Source organism: Leptosomus discolor, chromosome 5, assembly GCF_034619465.1.
Source record: "Leptosomus discolor isolate bLepDis1 chromosome 5, bLepDis1.hap2, whole genome shotgun sequence".
In the NCBI taxonomy this organism is placed as follows: domain Eukaryota; kingdom Metazoa; phylum Chordata; class Aves; order Leptosomiformes; family Leptosomidae; genus Leptosomus; species Leptosomus discolor.
In genome coordinates this window covers 12,188,282-12,208,846 of record NC_141395.1, presented here as the reverse complement: position 1 = coordinate 12,208,846, position 20,565 = coordinate 12,188,282, and the positions used below count along the sequence as shown (strand labels likewise).

The window sequence follows — 20,565 nt, the reverse complement described above, 5'->3', positions numbered from 1 at the left end:
GTGATTGTAATTCTCTAAAATAATAATAGTTTCAGTAAAAGTGGCCTAATCAGTGTAATATTTAATTATCACCTGAAAGTGCTTTCCTTGCTAACAAAAAAAAAAAAAAAGTGGCTGGAGATCTTGTGTGTGCCCAAAGGGGGCAATAGGACTTAAGTCTTCAATGCCTTTTTAATAGCCTAACGAATTTTAAATATTGCTCATTTATAAAGCTTTTTTCTGTAAGTGGCAGATGCTCACAATTCCCAATTTTAATGCAGGTCTGAAGTTGACAGCTCAGGTCTCCTTTATGCTATGTCAGACACTTTTCTGCTACCACTTTTTAGCAGAGGTCAGACTGAAACACTTGAAATGTTGTTCATCTGCCTTGGATTATTTTTTTAAATTATTATTAGTGAAAAATAATAGTGCATGCCAAAACCCAGTCACATCTGTTAATTTGTAAACAGTCATTTTCTTTCAACTCAATTTCATTTCTTTGCAAACATCAGCTTCATTCTAACGTACAGGTAAAACCCAATGTGAGTGATACAGAAAAGGCAGTTTAAGACAGACTGACACAGAACTTGGGAAATACAGCCGTAATTTTCACAGCTGTCAGACACTCCTCTGTAACCATAGTCAAAGCATTAAATCCCTCCAGACTTTCTCTATAAAACAGAGATGATGGTACCATTAATACGATTCTATGAATTCCCATCCTTTGTCTGCTGTCTTACCCAGTTAGTAAGGTCTTGGGGCAAGTATGTCCCATAGTCGCTATTTTTATAATGGAACCTGGATCTTGATTGGTGCTTTCAGATGATTTTTTTTGTACAAATATTTTCAACAATGAGACAGATAAGGGAGAAGTTTATACTGAGAAGGAATGCTATTATCTTTTGTGAGTTTATTCAGCATAAAACCGAGGAATAACATGGCCCTCCTTATATGCAAATTCTCACCGTGATAATTAGCAGTGGCAAGTGCATTTCATCCTTTCAAGTCACAATATTTCAAAAGAGAAAGAAAACATTAATTTTTTGTGAAATCATACCTTAAACCAAGTTACTTGAGGCTGAGGTCTTCCTGTTATTTTACATGAGAATTTGCCTGTTTGGCCTTCACGCACAACGAGCCTACTGGGTTTTGTAGCAAACTTGGGTGGACTCTCTCCCCAGATGCTTGGCCTGTGCTCCACAGATGGAACAGTAAGTCTTCCCCTGGAAAGGCAATCGACATCCTGGTTTTACAGAAGAACTGGAAGCTGTTGTGGTTAGAGCACGCTTCAGGAAGCATTTTAGAACAGCGGTCTGCCATCAAGGGTGTGTAATTGGTGGTAACCAAGATTGTAGTTACACAGTATTTTTTTTGGCCAATGGAAGAAATGGAATTGCTAGTGATTACTGCTCTTGAGTCCTCATGCAACTGGATAGTGTGATGCTACACACAACCACATCCAGCAAACACATAACTTATGTAACAGAGCTTGGGGACAATTTCAGCTGCTTATAAGCAGAGCTGGGCAAACCAAATGATAGGACCGACTGCATGCATTTATTTTTTCCCCATTTTCTGTTTCTTAATTGCCTCCTAATAGATTATTTGTGCATACTTGTTCACTGTTCACAGTTCTTTATCATGTAATTTGTTTCGACATTGAGTGCAATGACACAGTAACTTCTGATTTATGAATCAGCAACTTGTTTTTGCAACATTTCTGACATCCCCTGGTTTGGGGAAGGCTTCTGTTTGGAATCTCATTCACTACAATGTTTGCAAAGCCAACATGAAAAGGGCACAAAACCAAAGTACACCCATGGGTACATTCATGGGTGAATGTCTGTTAAGTGTAAATGCCCCCCCCTCTAGTTACATGGATGGCACAGCTGGGAAACAACACGTGGAATGAAACTAAAGCGACATCAGCGGCTGCAGTCCAAACCCCTCAGATACACAGCCATAAAACACAAAACATAAGCAGTATTATAGCAAGGGAAAAAAAAAAAAAAAAAAAAGGTACACCTTGAGGTCTGTTAATGTCAAAGAGAACTCTCACACTCTTTGTTCTGAAGCCCTGGTACAACAAAGACACACGTTAGCAAACGGTGATTAATTTTTTTTTACCTTTGATTTCAAACAAATGGAACCATTTTCAAGGCCTTCTTTTCCCGATGGCCTTTTACCACATGCAAGTAAGACATGTCAATATCTCACCATTTCTACCAGGTGTCAGATACTAAGAGATCACATCACCTTAGTCCAAGGTGCTGCCAAGACATGACGGTTGCCATATAGGCAGCTTGAGGTTTCTGAGTAAGAGATGATACCACGATGAAAGGATTTACATGGGCAAGAGGACTAGCAAAAAAGAAATGACTTGGAAGAGAAGGGTGGCTGTAATATGCTAAAATGAAAACACCTAATCATACAATTAAACATCTGATAGCTTTTAAAGTCATCTTCCTCAAGTTACCACTAAAGAAAAGCATAAATGTGTATTAATGAAGTCTTTTAGTGACCATCCTTATGTGATGTTTCTATATTTATATGTCTATACACATATACTGACGTATTAAAAAGAAAATCAATACTAGCTAGCCTGCAGCTTTATGGCTGATTCCTAGATACACACAAACGGAAATGTTTTTGTTTTTTTTTTTTTCCCCTCCCTCCTCCCTGTTTATGTAATGCATAAACTTTCCATATGATAAAATTAATAATGCTGGAGTGAAACACATGAGAATGAAAAATGAGGACAATCACTCTAACTGCACGCAACGCAATAGATTAGGACAGTGCTTTGGAAAGTCTGAATGTATAACAAAACCCAACAGCAACCCCGACTGTCCTTCCTTGCTTTGATTATTTAGCACGTGTGTATTTCTGTAGCACATTTGTGATACAGACATTATCATGTAAAAGCCTTACTGACTACTCAGTTTCACTTACTATTTTCACTGTTGTAATCTCAGTCTTAAAATTACAAACCTACATAAACAATATCCATATCAATGATGAAATAAAATCTTCATTTTTAACTATGTGTATTCTGATCACTAACATAATCAGAAACACGTATTTTAATCTACATCCAGGGCTACTCAGTCCCAGAGATATAAATCAGAAATAATTCTGCTTAAATTCAAGCTACTTAAAGAAATTAATTCAGTTGTTGGAAGAACTAGGCCTGGGGCTTTTAAAACAGTGCCATTCATTTAACTGTAAATGCTTACTGAAGTATAGAAAGTACACGACAGCAAGAAAGCTCTTCTGTGTGCTGACGTAGATCAATCCTTCAAACCATTCTTGCTAACAGTTACTCCAAACTGGAATAATTCTTTTTTCCTGACTACAGTTTACCCACAGTGTTGCTTGGAAATACTTAAATTATATGTAAGAGAATGCTGATTTCGGTTGCTTTTATTTCTTACAGATGACTCTTAAAGTAGTATTTGCTCTGGCTTTATAGGGAGACTGTCAGGTCACGGAAGAATCAGATCATGGGGTAGGATTTCTGAATATGAGAAAGCAGAGACAAGAGGGTGCAATACTGCAGATACCAGCAGAATGTTCCGTTTTCAGCCAGATTAATTCCTGTCAGTATGAGGGAGCAGTAGCTGTATTGAACTGCTTACGTATTCCTGACAGCCTCAATCATTTTACTAACACAGCAGCTCTCATAGCAGCTATTCTGCTTGGGATAAATGGAGATTTGGACTTTGAAATTTGAGTTCACAAATATCAAAGTGTTTGTTTTCAGATGTTGCTGTGAGCTGGCTCTGCCCTACCTCCGAGAGCCCAGCCATTCGTGCTACCCCCATCTCACAACTGTGAGAAATCATGCCAAGCAGTTACTCTATTCCAATGCAATGCTGCGCAAAACCAAGTCAATAACCACCAGGCTTTGCTTTCTTCCCTTCCCTCTGACTCTTGCACAGGTAAAGAGCCTTGGGGATATGTTTCCAGTGAGGAATTACTGAGAACTACACAAGAATTCAACCCTTTTTGACTGGCCCTCAAAATGAATCAGAGCTAAAGACAAAATGCAAGATGCACTTAAAGTTGGGAGAAGTGGTTATTCTTTAGAAAGAGTGATTTTACTTCTTTTCCTACAGAAACATATTTAGGTGTCTGTTAGACAATATGAAGGCCACTGGACTTCTTACCCAGGGGGTTTGGCACTGGATGGCAGGCTGTATTTCTTCAAGGAGCTTCCTGTAAGCATAGGACAGAAAGACAGGAAATCAGAAGTTTTGTCAAGACCATTGGGAATTACAGATACTAAAGACTATGCAAAATATGCATTTCTCTGGGTTTCAAACAAAGGAGGAATGAAACACCTGCAGTATAGTGTTATGTCATCTGTAGTCTGAAGTTAAGCTCTCCAATTTCAAAACCCAGTTTTAGCAGGGTTGCCATCTAACTCCGGCCTCAGTAGTAACAACAGCAGATCATTCATGCAAAAATATCTTTAAACAGGTGAATGAAACACTGTGTCTAACTTCTACAGTGCAGCACTAACTCAATTTAAGAGAGGAAAAAAAAAGATTTTTGGACTCTGAAAGAGGTCTTACTTTACTTGGTTTGGTTTTTTAGCCCTGTGCTAGCCTAGATTATCGTTTCTGTAAAACGATTCTTTTTGAAGCACAATGGTTCATCATGCTTGCTGCGGTGATCAACAGGGAGATGCATACGAAGCCATGTAAGCTCAGCGCCATCTACTGCACACAGCATTCCTGGTAGCTTTGGCACATTAAAAAAGGGTAGTGACCTGGGGTAGGTCCAGAGAGGCAGCATGAAACAAATAGTTCTGATGGCTGTGAAAAAAAACCTTGTTCTAGAGCCTTATAAGAAACTACATTACTGTCAGATAGGACAGCCATGCAGGATGGAAAGATTAGACTGTGTCAGTGACTCATTTTTTCAAGTAGTGGTCAGCCCCACATAGGTGTCTTTGCTCAGAACAGAAAAAAACCTGTGCTTTGCTATCTTGATGCATAGAGGGATTTTTAGAATAAAGACCATGTAATTCTTAGACTCTGGGAAATTCAGCCATTGGGTATTGCCACGAAATTGCTTTTAAACTGCAGCAAAGCCCAGGTCAAAAGAACTGACATAAAACCAGCTTTAAAACAAACCTCCACCTCCATGCAAATTGTCACTCGTAAAAGCTGTAAGAACTTAAAACTAGGAAAAAAAAAAAGATTTTGCATACTTTTTAACAGAAGGCAGTAACAATCATGCCAGATCTATACTCTGACAAGATCTGTTAGGGATTTTGACTCTGAATAAATGCAAATGCTGATTGTTTCAGGACTGCTGCAGATTTTTGCTTTTCTTCAAGAATTCAACGGGAAGTTGTGACCTGAGGAGCTTTGATTTCAACAGATCTGATATGATCAAATTGCAAAGAGAGAAGCAGTACAACTGATTTCCATCCTTCCCTGGCTTTGGATCACTCTTTAAATTTTAAATTTGGCAGTTTGTAACTATCTAATATGCAGATGTTCTCTTAAAAATTCCTGAGTTTGATCTTGGCTGTTTCCCGTGTGACATTAAGCATGCAATTACAACCAGGCGTTCAGCATGGAAGCATGTGGGGAGAACTCCAGAAACACATTGCCTCAGTGTGCCAATCTGATAGGCTGTGAAGCAACCAAGATTGCCACAGTTTTTACTGCTTGAGAGAAAACGTTAACTTTCCAGGCCTTTGTTTCTGTCCTGAGTGGCGGCTTCCATGAAAATTACAAAGTTTATAGCTAGGTCTTTTGTTACCTGGGTAACATCATACCCATCTGAAACTGAAAACATTCTTTATCTAGCTATAGACATGTAGTTCCCTGCAAAATGTCTTAAACTGTGAAATACAATTAATGAATCTTACTCTTGCACCAGTGAGAAAGCACGTGTGTACAGCTGTGATTTTAACCAGACAGTTTAACACAGCTTGTTCATTTAATTACACTCTACAATCATTGCAACAACAGCGTAAGTATCCTCTTACCTTCCACTGTTAGTTCCACTGTCACTTGACGAACCCCACCATCATTTGCAGCCTCGCAGGTGTATTTACCACCATCACCTTCCTGTACACCTTTGATTACCAAGCTGAATATCCCCCGAATGCTGCGGTCCACCACATAATGGTCTCCTTCTGGGACAGGATGCCCATTTCTGTACCATGTGATCCGAGGCTCGGGGTAGCCTCTGACCTGGAAAGATGTGAGAGAGAGTGGAGAAAGAAGGCAAATATGACAGATGATGGTATTGGGAAGAAATGTTGGACATTTCGCAATGCAGTGGAAAGTTCTTGACACAGGAGCTGTTAAACACATACTCTTTGCAAGCCAAATGGCAGAACATAACGAAATGAAAAAAAATCTCGTGGATAAGTCAAACTGTTAAAACCATAAGACTAGTCAGGCAGATAGATACCTACACAGAAAAGTTTCCTACTAGAATGGTTTATCTGCAGAAGCATAGTAATGGTGCCAATAAAGAGTCCTGACAGCTGGCTCCCCATTGTTCAGAAACTCAAGGGCAGTAGTGCTACTGTACCTCTACGTATGCAAGACTGCAAGGTATCTAGACCAAAAATTTCTAGCATGGTTGCCAAGGATTAGGCTTATATTGTAAATCTGTATGGAGCCATCTAGTTTTCAAATGTGCTGAGATATAGTAGCTCCTAACAATATACAGGCAAGAAATACAGACACATACCAAATTTTGTCTTAATCTTTAAAAGTAGAAGATAAGAAGTTGCATTTTGAGAAAGTGCCATTAAGGGTCATTCTCGTGTTATAGGGGGGGTACTATAAAGACCTGTATGTATTCATACAAACACACTGCTCAACTTAAAATGCTTTGTGGTGTACTGGTAGCCCAAAGAAGAGAATTTAACAAAATTAACCAGTTCTGTGCTCATTAAATATCTACCACATTAATACAATCTTGGCTGCTGCGGCATTAACGGTGCTTTCAGATTTGCAGGTAGATTCTCAGTTGGTATAATTGAGAATGGAGTTACTAATTTCAACTGATCTATTGAAACCTGATGAGGATCTGTGCCTGTCTTTTACAAAAAAAATGGGAAAAGCGACATACACCAGTTTCCACCAAACAATTAACTCAGGCAAAGGTTCTTCCCCTGCTTTGTAAGAGATACTATCCTTTAAAGTGTTGCTTTAGTACGTGTTAACTGTTAGCACACCTCCCCAGTCATCATAACTCCTGATTACAGTATTTCCCCCTTCTTTCCTACTCCTGCGCTCTGATATGTTGCTCTCCATCTTCCGACACTTTTATCCTTTGCATACATATCATTAAGTAACATATCATTAAGTAACAGAGTTGATCAAGATGCGCTGGGATGAGTAACAGTTGTGGCTGTGTTTGCTTACTGGGAAAGGAGCAATGTTGCATTTTGAATTACATTATCAAATCTTGGAAATTGAATAGGAAGCCCCTTCAACCTCCAGGTGGGCAAAATATTGATGATCTGTCTTGGTTTGAAGAAGGCTTGGTTGTGGCTTGCTCAAATTCCTCCCATCATTCTCCTCTCAGTTTCCAATCCTCATTTCAGCTCTGCTTTCTTCCAACTGCATAGCACTTACTTTCCAAATTACAATCTTTAGCCAACCAACCATACCCATTCTTACATTCTCTTCTTTCAAAACCTTTCATTTTTAATCCAGCCCCACCTCACTCCAGCTGGGCTTTTCATCTGATGGAGCTTAACCTACAGCTGTCAGACATTTTTCTCTTTCCTTTAATTCCTTGGGTATCAGTTCAGACAAATTAATTTTGCCAGTGATGTGGCAACCCTTTCTTCCTGGCACTACCTACTAAATACATATATAGAGGACATTAATGTTTGCCAAGAGCATAAATATGCTGAATAAGCTGGAGAAACTTTACACTTCTGGTAAAAACTTCTCAAGTTCTTTCTGAGCCTATCTATCTTTAAGTAAGAGTCATGTTCTATGAAGGAGACATTGCGGGATTCTGCACAATGGGGAGACAACTACTGTTTAAAAATACCACAGCATCTTTCTAAAGCTCTTCACAGCCTTTTCTTTCCCGTGCTTTCTGAAAAAGAGCAGCTCCTGCTCAACCATGCCCCCTAACACTACTCCAGCATATTTGTTTAGTGCTTACTCAGAGGACAGCCTCCTAGGACTACCTCTCTCAGCACACCTCATTTTCAGAAAAAGAAAGTTGTGAAGCACCAATATGAGGTTTTTACAGTAGTGTAACTCTTGTTGGCTGATAAACGTGCTCACTGGTACAGAAAGTGACTCGTACCAAAGAACTGTTTCTTACTATTAACTTGTCAATGCGCTCCTACCTAACTTTTCATTTTAGGTTGATAAACCAACAGAGAGATGAAGTGATTTACCCAAAGCCAGAAAGTATATCAGAATGGAGTTTCTACTGCTCATTTTTGTTTCATTGGTTATTAAGATTTCCTTGAATTTGAAATATTTGAAGCAAAATGGCTTTGAAACTGCTATTTCAGGTAATACAATACAGTAAAATGACAGAGTAGCACTTGAATTGGCATGGTGAAAGAACCATTACATCACATCACATTCTCTTTACTAACGTTAGCCTAGCCACATCTGATTACAGCTGTGGAGATTCTGGCCTGTGAATACAAGTAATCAATTACCCATCACCTAATAGATTTACTATTTTTTTCCAGTTTGCAATCATTCCTTCTGGAGTTTTCTTCTATGTATTGTTCAACCCAGCTTCAAAGTCCCCCTTCCATCACTCATCCCAGGGAACATCTGGGGTTGAAGCAACGGGAAACACCTTCCTTCCATTTTTCTTTGTTTTATCATATTCTCAAGTCCCTCTTGGATCACACAAGGCCATTTTTACCTGACCCCTCAGCCTCTGGTAGACGATTATACATGCCCTTCCAGTAGCACGTGGCTGAGCCTACATTAAGTGTTTTTCCATTTCTTCCATGTGTGTTTATTTTATGCTTGCTATGTCTATATTATTTTGTTCATCCACATCTCTACACCGAGGAAATGCCACACAGAGAATTACAAACACAGGCGATCAGCATGCCATTTCCTTTCGAAAGGTTGAGTCATTCCCTTCCCGAACTCTGTATTTTTTTCTTTCATTTTTTGTCAAAAATGAAATGATGGGAAAGCAGACGTTTACAGAATTGCTCTGTTGCAAGGATTTATTTCAGGTTTGGGTTTGGAATGTGTTTCAAACCGAGCCAGCCCTCTCTGAAATACATAGCCTTGCCATAAAAGTGTCAGGGACCCTTAAACGAATCACTGGTTACTAGGTTTTGATCCTAATGGATCAATTCCAGAACTGCAGCAGGTTTTATATTCCTCTCTAACCTTTCCAGAGCTCACAGAAAAACATCTGCCTTGAATAAATCCACAGCAAAGAGAAATTTATCTGCTTATTTAATGCCCAGCAGCAGAGGGCTATAACCTTTATTTACAGCTTGGCCCGTGTGAATATTGCCAGTCCCAGTGAGGCTACAGCTTTTCTTTACCTGCTCTACAACACTAACAAGTGGAAAATTGTCAGCAAGCAGCAAATAACCATTGTATTAGCACAAACAGGAGTTTTGAGTTTTTGTCTGGACCCATCAACTGCTCAGAGTCTTCCTGGAAAAGCCTGCTGAGGTAAAACAGGCCTTCTGCTCCATGCATCAACACAGCAAGTGGAAATAGCTGAGAGAGAACCTGTTGCCTGTGAGAACTCCAGAGTTAAGATTCAGTTCTGCATTTAGGTCTGGGGCAATACTATTGAAAAGGGATGGCACGAGGTTTTCAAAGAAAAGAAAAAAAAGAGAAAAAATACAACAAATCTATTGAGGCCATACACTAAAGGGTAGCGTTATCAAAAAATGTGCTGCTACAAACTAGTCCCCATTGTCAAAAACCTAAAGGCATTCAGTGACCACCAATGCCAAATATATTCAGTGACCCTTTTTCTCGTTCAAAAGTGCAGGAAAGATTTTCTAAAAGTTGGTCTGTATCTGTGCTCCGTAAAAGAGCTGTTTACATACCAATTTCAAAAAAGCATAGGTTTGCCTACTTCAATGTGTCACAGTTGCAGTAGGGGCTTAGGGCAATGATACGCACTCTTTAGCTCGTGCTTTTAACTCCAGAGTCATATCCTGCTTTGTAACAACTGTGGCTGGCTCCAGTGAACTTAACATTGAACACAAAGGCACAGCACCCAAAAAGACTCAGCTATAAGTGACAATAAACCTAAGGGTAAGAAACTGTGAAACACTGATGAGGTGTGTACTATCACTGAGTATTGCTCATTTTGACAGCAACACCTTAAGACTGTTGGCAACGTTGGCAAATATTTCATTACATATTCTAGCACTACATTCATCATACTGGCTGAGGTGTTCAGTGCTTGACATGAAGGGCTAAATAAATGTCCCATGTTGCTGCTCAGGGTCACATCAACACACAAGCGGTGAGATCAGGAAGAAAAGAGCTATCAAAAGGATGTCTTGGTTTGCAAAATCCCACCAAATTACAAAACGTATAGACAGACACATCAAAAGTTGTACTAAGACTGGCAATGATACAACTGTTATGAAGTTGCTGTTCAAAATAACTCACCTCATAGAGACGATTTCGTATGCTGCAATATGAATTCCACTAATGACTAAAATTCCTTTCAAGAGACAATCCTTCTCCCATGAAGTCAGAATTTTGAAACATCATTCATGTAGTCAACATTCTGTCAGCACAGTGTTCAGTTGTGCTACTATTCCTGTAGACTACCTTTACCTTTAATTCCACAAAATCCAGAACTAAGACGAATGTATGTAAACTATTCAATCATTGAATAAAAGAACCAGTTGTGTTTGGGTGGTTCGAACTATCTAAAGAAAACTGATTTTGAATTTAGCTTTGATGCACAGAAATATTGTCTATTCAACTTTTTATACTTCACACACTATTTTAAATAAGACCCATTTTGCATACCTTGCTGCTTTTTGAGGAAGGTTGTCCCCTTTGTAGGCTGTTAAAGAATAACAGGGTATGGTAAGTACTATTTAACATCCTGAAATAAGCAAGCTTGCTGATCCTGCAGCTAACTGACACTGCTTTTTGACACCTAGTTCTTATGAGAAGAACTTGGCATCATAACTGCCCATTCATATTTGAGATGAAAAAACATACAATATAATTCTTAGGAAAAATGTATGGAAGTTTTTGTTGGTTTAATTAACATGTACTGATAACAGATTATGCAAAAATAGACTTTTCCACTTGTCTTGAGGCTTTTATGGACATGTAGCCCTTGAGGCTATTAAAAGTAATGCTCTTAGCATGCTTTCATTCATTGCTACATGTATAAATAATTTATTAAAAGCATCGATGGTTAGTAGTGTAGCTAGCTGTAGTGTCTGGAAGCATCAAACTTGAAAACAAAGTTTGGATGACCTGAGTAACAAGAATGTCAGTAATGAGAAATGTTTTCTAATGCATAAAGGTACCTGCAAAGCAGAAGGGAATAAACTGTTTCCCAGTCTACGGTGGATAGGGCAAGCAATGGACTTTTAAGAGAAATTGGCCAGTGGGTTGGTAGATAATGTCTGGCAGCACTGACCTCCTTTAGAAGAGCAGCGGCCGTTTTGGTTATTTGGCTGCCTGCCTATCTTAACAGTAAGGAATGCCAGAGAGTGAGGTAACTTTTTGAGAAGGGTTTGTAGCCTATCCTCTGTTCCATGCCCACCTTCAACTAGAAACCAGTCATTTCTGGGAACTACATCTCAGAAAAGGCCACAGAGATCAGAAGTTGCAAACGGATAAAAAGAGGACAGCCTCAGTTATAGCTGCCAGATGTTGCCACTGAGCTCCCAAGTGTATGCTTTGGGCAGATCATTAGAAGTCACACCAGGAAAAGATGTCAAGGGAAATGTGGAAAACCACTCATAGTATCTGACAGACTTCGATCTTTATGCTGCTGCCTGCAAACAAAAGCCTGACACACACAAAAAAGAAGGGGCTTGGCCTAGCAAATACTCATGACTAGCAGGGCATAAACCTTTGGCAAAACAGAGTAGTGATCCAACAGATTGTATCAAGAAAGCAGCAGAAGAAATGTGATTAAGTAGCATGACAAATGTTCTAAGTGGAATTCTACTCAAAGAAATGAGGACTCAGGAAAAAACAACGTATAGCACTTACACTTGAAATGCAGTAGAGAGTGTATAGCGTACCTCTTCTTCCAATGCCTAGGTATCAGCAAAAATGGAATATTATTCACTTTATTGCAAGTTAGGTATTAGATGGGCTTATCTGAAGCTCATACAGTTGAAGGCTCTCATGCAGCCCTAAGAGACTCAATCCAGGCAGCAACGGCTGTTCTGTGGATATGGCTCATCCTAGGTCCTACAAAAAAAGAGGTGATTCCCATAGTCATGAGACTCTACCCAGTGTCCTCCATCTTCCTTGAATCAAGAGCCAAGAGTTTTTGGATCTGGACCTTGACCAAAAGAATTGTGAGGGGAATGAAGTGCTTGAGAGCAAACTTAACAGAGTATGCTAAGAACTGGATACACCGTAACATATGCTCTGTCCATGTGGGCAGGGCTGTGCTCTCTTGCTAGGAAAAAAGCCACTTCTTGTTGCAATAATTTGTACTGATGTAAACTCAGTCTTAGGAAAAAAGTACTACAAGACTCTGGAGTCTACAGCATGAACATCGTGAATACAACCCCACCTAACAGGTGGTATATTTTTATTGTAATTTAAATTTGTTGGTTAGTGCAGGTGGGAAACATGGCTCTGTGCAGCTCTTTTGCAAGTCTTGTAAGGCTTAAGTTGCAGTTTGCTTTAACAAATGAACAGCAGATGTTCTTGATAAAGGAAAGTGGACATGATACATTGTTAAGCTCCTTCTGAGACTTTAAACACACACAAACCATATCTCAAGAATAGCTTATCCATTTGAAAAGCTTGCTTCTAAAACAGAGAACTTGCCTGGCAAGGTTAAACATGAAAACGTTAAATATTTGGAGACTTAGCTATGACCTTGCAAACAAAGCAAATAACCTACCTCTTCTACAGAGCCCTCTAGAATCTACAGTTGCCTCATTTAAAGCAAACCCAGAATACGTACCAGGACTAAACATAGCTCACTTCGAAACATTACCTATAATATGTACAAGAAACAATATTGGTCCTTCTGTAAACCTTGGGTATGTTTTTGTTTAAGTGATGAACTCTGGTACACTACACCTGGTGTTTAGTTTTCTTGTTCCACATGCACACAGTCCTCATAAATTAGTTCTTTGGGCGAACCCTTAACTGAAACACAACTCTGAAGACGTAAGCCTTCACAACTGGCGTGTGCAATTATCTGTTTCTTGTCCCAAATGGTGTGGAGCAGGGAGAGAAAAATGACAACACAGGCCTTCAAACAGACCATTGTCTTGCAAAAAAACCCAATCCAAACCAAACTAAAACCAAACAAAACCAGAAACAATTAAAAAAAAAATCAAAAGTAGAATCGAACACCTGCAAAGCACCACCAAATGCTACAACTTGTTCTTCAGGTACCGGTTCCTAGCAATCACTGCATTCTGTTCTTAGGCCATCTCAGACCATGCATAGTTATGTTGAGCTCCTTCTAGAGGTCTCACCTATAGATGTTTCAAACCATACACAACTTGCTTGATTCTCAGTTGTAGCAATGAAAAGAAAACCTTTGCCAAATTGAACTCCTTGATATCGCTAATGTTAACATCGTGAGTGAAGGAAATCTCATATTCTTTTAGTCTCAAGTAGAAAGATCACATGCCACAGCACTGACATAGAAAGGCTGCAATATTTGTCATTGTCTCAGTGGCCCGGATGAGAGATACAGAAGAATTACCTGGAGATGCAATTCATAGAATCAATGCAAAGGCAAGGAAACCCAGAAGGTATAAAAAGCCTTAGCATTTTCTTCCTATTTATTAAAAGCTGTTCCTTTAATATGATTATTTCAATGCACCTGTTAGTGTGCACAGGAAAAAACCTGTGGCATAGTTTCTGAAGATGCTGAGTAACGTGTACATCTACATTTAGCCTGTACCTGGGGCTAAACTACTACAGTTGCTCTATCATCCAATGACCCCTCACCAGCCAGGGAGGGGAATCAGGAAAGAGGAGAGCAGACCCGTGGGTGAAGTGAAACAGAATTAATGAAACACCACCAGTACCAACAGAGATATACAGAGATACACTCAGCCAAAGGAACATCCAGACATCACAATCAACCAGAGAGCAGTCCTTGGGAGAAGCCAGAGGAGGAGCAAGAGGAACCTCAGCAGGAACCCCACAGGAGCTCCCCCTCCTCAGTAAACCTTCCCCCTATATAATGACCACAACATTATGGTATGAGCTACACAGAGATGTGTAGAAGAGCCCTTGGTTTTTAATCTGTGCTTGTACTAGGAGCCATGAAACACTTCTGATAATCTTTGTCAAATTTTCTGTCTCTTTTCTAGCCTGAGATAAAGACGGAACAGAACTGCATGTAGCATCCAAAATGTGGGAGCCCACAGATTTCTAGATCGACACAGCAGGATTGTTTTTTTTTTTTCCCAATTTTTTTAATGTTATTTGCTATTTTTCCCACCTTGAGCTGATTAGTCACAGAGCTGTTCAGGGCAAGATACCTCTTTTGAATAGTAACAGCTAGTAAGAACTGAAGTAAGGGTATTTTCTTTTTCTGCTTTGTACTCATCAATGCCGAACAGCATTTGATGTTTTAAAGTCCAGGAACTAAACAGAATGAGATCCTATTGCACATGGCACCTCCCCAGTTTTAGTTTTGACTCTTTAAAGTAGCTCTGCATTATCTGCAAATTTTGTTATCTTACCATCCAAGCCCTTTTTGCAGATTGCAAAGGTGCTGAACATTACACGTACTACCACAGTTCTTTAGGGGAATCAGCATTTATGGTACTCCCAGCAGGGAAGAATTTATGACCTATCCATGGAAGACATGGTCTGCTAACTGAAAAGCAGACAGCAGCTGCAGATCATTTCTTCTTCAGTCTTCTACATTTAATCTTTTTTTTTTTTTTGTAAAATTCAGTGCAGAGAGTTCCCAGAGGTGCACGGAGTATTGGCGTTGTGTTCACTCACCAGGGTACAGCTGTTTGAATAAAGCATTGCTTTCCCAGGTACCGTAACATCTACAAGTCCATTTGTCCTAAATTATTGCTGAAGGACTTGTGGAATTTCAGAGCAGCACTGAATGTCAAGCTGCTTTGAGTTTATTTAAGTTCAAACGCCAAGCCCAAGTAATGCAGCTCTTAAGAAAATGCTTAAGCCCTACTTATGTCTTCTGGAATTAATCATATGCATAGGTCCTTTTCCTAAATTAGACTTTATTTCATTTAAAGAATAAGTTTAAATTTATTGCATTTAAAGTGACTTTGTTACAGGAGCCTTCAGACAGCCCCAAAATAACCTGAAACATCATTTAGATGAAATATAGAACACTATCAAGGTGTCCACTATACTGGAAAGGGTAAAGTCCATGGGGAGAACACACTGTACAGAGAAACACATTTCTGTGTAGCTATAATGTCAATCAGCAAGTACATCAGAGGTTGTAAACCTCTGTTGCATTAACAGGGCCATTTTCACACAGGTGTTGCAATCTCAGAGTGGCAGCGTTTTTTTGAAGGAGCTTTCATAAATCATTCTACCAGCAGTAACATCTGCCTTTTTACTTTCCCAGCATTGTAGCCAGCTGACTTGTAGCCATTAAACGCGTGAGGAGAGTTTTACACAAACCACCCATATAACTCACCTGGACTTCTTTTCTGTAAGTACAAGTTTTCTGAACTTAAGATGGCATTATAAGTAGACTGAATCTTCATCTACATTTATATTTAGTCATTGTCCAATTTTCCTCTTTTTAAAAAAAGTTTGTCTAGGTTGGCAATTCAAAAGCAGTCAGATGCTATAGACCTTGAATAAAGTCTAAGAGAAAGCTTAGGCTATTTCCCCTCTTGCCACTCAGGTGCTGTTCTGTCTCCCCCCCTACTCCCCTGTAGTTGTTGCACATTTTTATGAGTTACACTGGCACACAGTGTTGACAAGGTGTCTGCAAAGCGCTGAAATTCTGACACTTTGTCAAAGGAGGAGTGTGCAAGATACTGAGTTATGTACAAACTGAAGACAATTTCAGTTCCAAAACCCATATATTTTTATATATATATCTGTATATAGAGAGGTATCTCTCCATAGCTGAGGATCTGAGACATGGAGACACTCAGAGACTTTGACAAACTCACACTAAAAGGAAATTAGCTTTCTGTATTTAGTAATGTTAGATCAAATAATCTGACCATATTTCCTCCTTGCCAACAAATTTGCTATTGCAGCAATCAACACAAAGACTGAACTGAAGATGCAGCACAGGAGGGCAGCTGCTCTTACTGAGTAATGACTGAAGCCATCAACTTCATATTAGTGTGTTTGTATACAGGTATCAAAGTGCGCAGTATTGAGTAACAGTAAAGAGGTTCCAGACAGAATAGGTCCAGGGTCTTGGCAGCAAAACAAGAAGCATGTAAAACAGTGGTACAAATAAGAGAATGCTAACTCTCCACCGCAGGGGAATGTGAGCAACATAATAAGATACAATTCTGTCAGCTGTCTGTAACTTCAATGCTACCATACAGCGCTGCAGAATAGAAGTGTCTGTAGAATGGGCCAAAAAGATTTCAAAGGCAAGGGCGAGCTCTCAACAAAACAGGGAAGATAAACTTTGCAGCCCTCTCTCGAGTGAAACTCTCATCTATTTTAATGAGAATTTTCTCTGCTTCTGGGTGTCTCCTTAAAGAAACAAAAAAGGCAGACTGAAAAGAGGAATCTGTCGTCCCAAGGACCAACTGATGTTAAGGCCTTTTAAAAAGTGTTACATTTTATGAGGTGCTGAATTGTTTGAATAGCTTAAAATGCAAAAAGTTGCAAAGAAATATTTGATCTTATGTGTTGTTATGGGTCATTTAGGATTACGCAGTAAGAACGTAAATGAGTTCAAAGGGAAACAACTGTGGCTGCTGCACGGAAATAAGGCTCTTGTTAATCGTTCCACATAGCCCAGTAAGCACCTAAAACGTGCTCTCTTTCCCTATCCTTCTCTTTCTCCCCAACTTGGGTGATTCTGAATCAAGACGTCTATCAAAAAATGCTAAATGAATCAGCTGCTTTAAGTCAGTAGCAATAAGCTACTAAGCATCCCAGAAATTTCCCGATAGGACCAGTGTTCGTTTCAGAGCAGCAGCAATCTTTGCTGCAGAAAATAAGATTTTGAAAAATCAGACTGGAGTTTCATGGTGTGGCGAGAGCTGTCAGAATAGGAGCAGTTAATTCATTTCCACTTCAACAGGATAGCTTGATTTACTGTGTTTGCTGCTACTTTTGTTCATAAATTTTTTTTTGGTAGCACTAAAAGAAAGGCTGAATCATAAAACAGTTTAACACAATAAAAATAAATTGTTGGGAAACTGTGCCCTCTCTTCCCGCCACAAAAGCTTAACTTTTAACACTTGACAAAGTTCTTTACTTTCAGTTGTGAATCCTTCATTCAGTGACAATTCAGAAAGGCGGATAAAGATTGTTTAGACCAAGCACAAGCACTAGGAGGCCCCCTGACAAGTACAGGATGAAATTAACACCAACATTTCACTCTGTCATTAGTAAAATGTGTGTATATCCCCACTTAGAAGGAAAACTGTAAACACGTAGCTGTTTTATCTCACAGAACCCCACGTGGAATACAGACACTGAGCCACAGCTTGAGACTGGGACATCATCAGGTCAAAAAACTCTGCTGATACCACACAAAAAAGGCAAACCCAAACAGTGTCAATTATTTTCAGGGCAAGATCCCTTCATAACAATAATATTTGGGGTTTGAATTGGCAGCTGCTTTTTTAAAGATGACACCGCACTCTGTTTCTTTCCTTTCTCAAGAGATTGATCATCATTCACTGCAATAACACTCACAAAAACCTAATTTTTCCATTATACATTATTTCTGGAAAACTGCAAGACTTTTTTTTTTTTTTTTTTTTACTTACCATTGCAAACTTTCTGTCTTAATAGAATGTGAATTTATTTGACATGTCATCAAATGCTAGCGGCCCTATCTGCTTGCAGGAGCTATGCACTTCATACTTTCCTAGCTTGGGGACGCCAATCTTAGGAATTCAATATCAATACAGATTATCAACAGGTAAGGAATCTCTATAAATTTACATGAGCACACGCAGTACACATGACCTACTGCGGAAAATTAATAAAAAAGAAAATATGTCCTTTCTTTCTCTGTCCAAAACGCACAGCTACTGGAAAATATGTCTGGAGCTATGAAATTCTCAAGAGCAACAGTCTACATCTCAAATATAAGGTGGTAACAAAACCTCTTTGCTCTGAATATGCCCATACTTTATCAATTTCCAGCCAGATAAGATTTATTTCCTGCAATTTAGGAGCCTGGCAGCAGCCACAAAAAATGCTAAAACTGGATTTTGTTGCTGAGTTGACTGCACAGTTGTATGTTCATTTAAAGACTGTCTGCTGATAGTGACGAATGCTGCTGGCACAGGCAGTGCTCTGGATAGGTTATAAAAATCCTCCTCAGGGATATGTACTGCTTCATTGTTAATGCTACTTGGTAGGGCGGGCAGTGGGCATGAAATGTCATTTGTTTCAAATTTCATTTAAAAAGTAGAATTGATGTGCTTACAAAGAGGTGTAAAATACAATGTTGGATTGTGAAGATAAGAACACATTAGACAGCCTAAACATCCAGCATTTCTCACTGCATTGTTTATTCCGCTACGCGCAACTTACTGCTATGCGTTAAATAATTAAAACTTCCATACATAAGCCAATTGCAAAACATCAACTGCTCATTAGCAATTGTCAGTGATGTTTTTATTCTGTAATAATCTGTAAAAGCTATAAGCTTTCCAGGCTTCACACATACACTTTTTTAATCACAGTTTAGCAGAGATAACTCATACAGTACAATATACAAAATGCTGTGTTTAAAATAAAAATAAAAATCAAGAGCTGAGCAAAACTGTTTGAAAGAAAAAACCCTCAAAGCACTAATTGAAATACTGAGTATAAATTGATGCGGCCATAAATTTATAGTTCAACAGTTCAGAATAAATATTTATAGACATGCTGAGTTCAAGAGAAATTCCGTGGGCTCGCCTCTTCTTTCTAATGCTTTCTCTCAAAACTAAAATTGCTGTGATCTTGGTAAGAGCAACACACACATGCACTCAAAAGTAGCTACATTTGTTTAGGTTGTGGAAAAAGTGCTTGCTCTGCATGTGCTTTCAATAGAGCTCCACTTAACTGCAGTTGCTGGCATTCCTATTGAGAGATCTGAACAAATGCAACATAATGTTTTCCATTAAACCTACGAGCATATAATAGTCTCCCGAGCAGACACGTCTTTGTCTACAATTCTGTCCATTAGCATATCCCAACAGGCAAACAAACTAGCTTTTGTGTCAAGGCACTGAGGACCTAATTCTGGCATCATCTGGGTTTTCATTAAGTGATGCTCTTAATCCAACAGCAGTCACCTAGACATTGGTGGTATTTGCATCTATTGCAAACCTTAACTTTCTCGTCCAAAATCAGAAGCTATTTATCTCCCGTTAGGGTAGGTTCATGTCTACAGTACTGGATGTGAACTTCTGGAAGACAGCAGTTCAGTTCTGAATCCAAGCACATATTTCTGTGCAATCTTGCACAAACCACTAAATCTCTCTGTGCCTCAGTACTTCACATGAAAGTCAAGGGGGGTAACAACGACTATTTCCTCTGCTGTTTTAGGTAGGAAGGTCATCAGAGGAGGCTCCAGCTCCAGTCTGGCCTGCGGATAAGTTAAATACTATCAGCAAACATACACTAGGGCTCCAGTTAGGCTGTTTAAGTGGTATCATGAAATAAGCAAAAGTCAATGCCATTTACCATAGTTCTTTAATCAGTAGTCGCAAGATTTTATCATAATTTTTCTTCCAGTGCCCTGGCTTTTGACATAACTTTGTTTTGAAATATTTATCTTTGCCTCCCTGAAGAGATGAACTGCTGAATTATTCTATTATAAAGGAACACCAGAATTTATACAGACAAAAGAATCAAGCTTAAGTATGTTGAACTCTTGCTCCAGGGTGGTCACAGAACAGAAAAATTCTATTGTTTACCTGATGAGTATGGGACTGTGATATAAATGGGTTAGATTCCAGATACGAGATACCAGATATACTGAGGTTGGGGGTGCTTTTACAAAATAGCAGGCATTACACTAATATTCTAAGCTTTGCAAAAGGAATTTAAGTAATACATGCACCATAACTGTAGGCTTGCTTGTGTATTATGGGGCACATGGAAAGAATGGCAGCCTCTCAAGCCACACAGTTCAGTTTGACTCTACAGACTGTGCAGCCAGAGGAAAATTACCATACTGATTCAACATGAGTCAAGAGAACAGAGCCGGATGAAATAAAGCTCAACATTCTGTAGCCAAAAGCCA

The 20,565-nt window shown here is 39.2% G+C and overlaps 1 protein-coding gene across 3 annotated transcripts in view; it reads right to left on the bottom strand.

Annotated features, from left to right (window-relative positions):
* The window catches only part of MYLK (myosin light chain kinase), a 218,344-nt gene that overhangs the window by 123,380 nt on the left and 74,399 nt on the right, over positions 1–20,565 (bottom strand). For all 3 annotated transcript variants that reach the window (XM_086464977.1, XM_086464979.1, XM_086464978.1), the window contains 3 exons: positions 5,987–6,194; positions 4,149–4,197; positions 1,037–1,202 (listed from right to left, as the gene is read on the bottom strand). In XM_086464977.1, the coding sequence (XP_086321103.1) occupies positions 1,037–1,202; positions 4,149–4,197; positions 5,987–6,194 (423 nt within the window). The remainder of the gene's footprint in view (positions 1–1,036; positions 1,203–4,148; positions 4,198–5,986; positions 6,195–20,565) is intronic.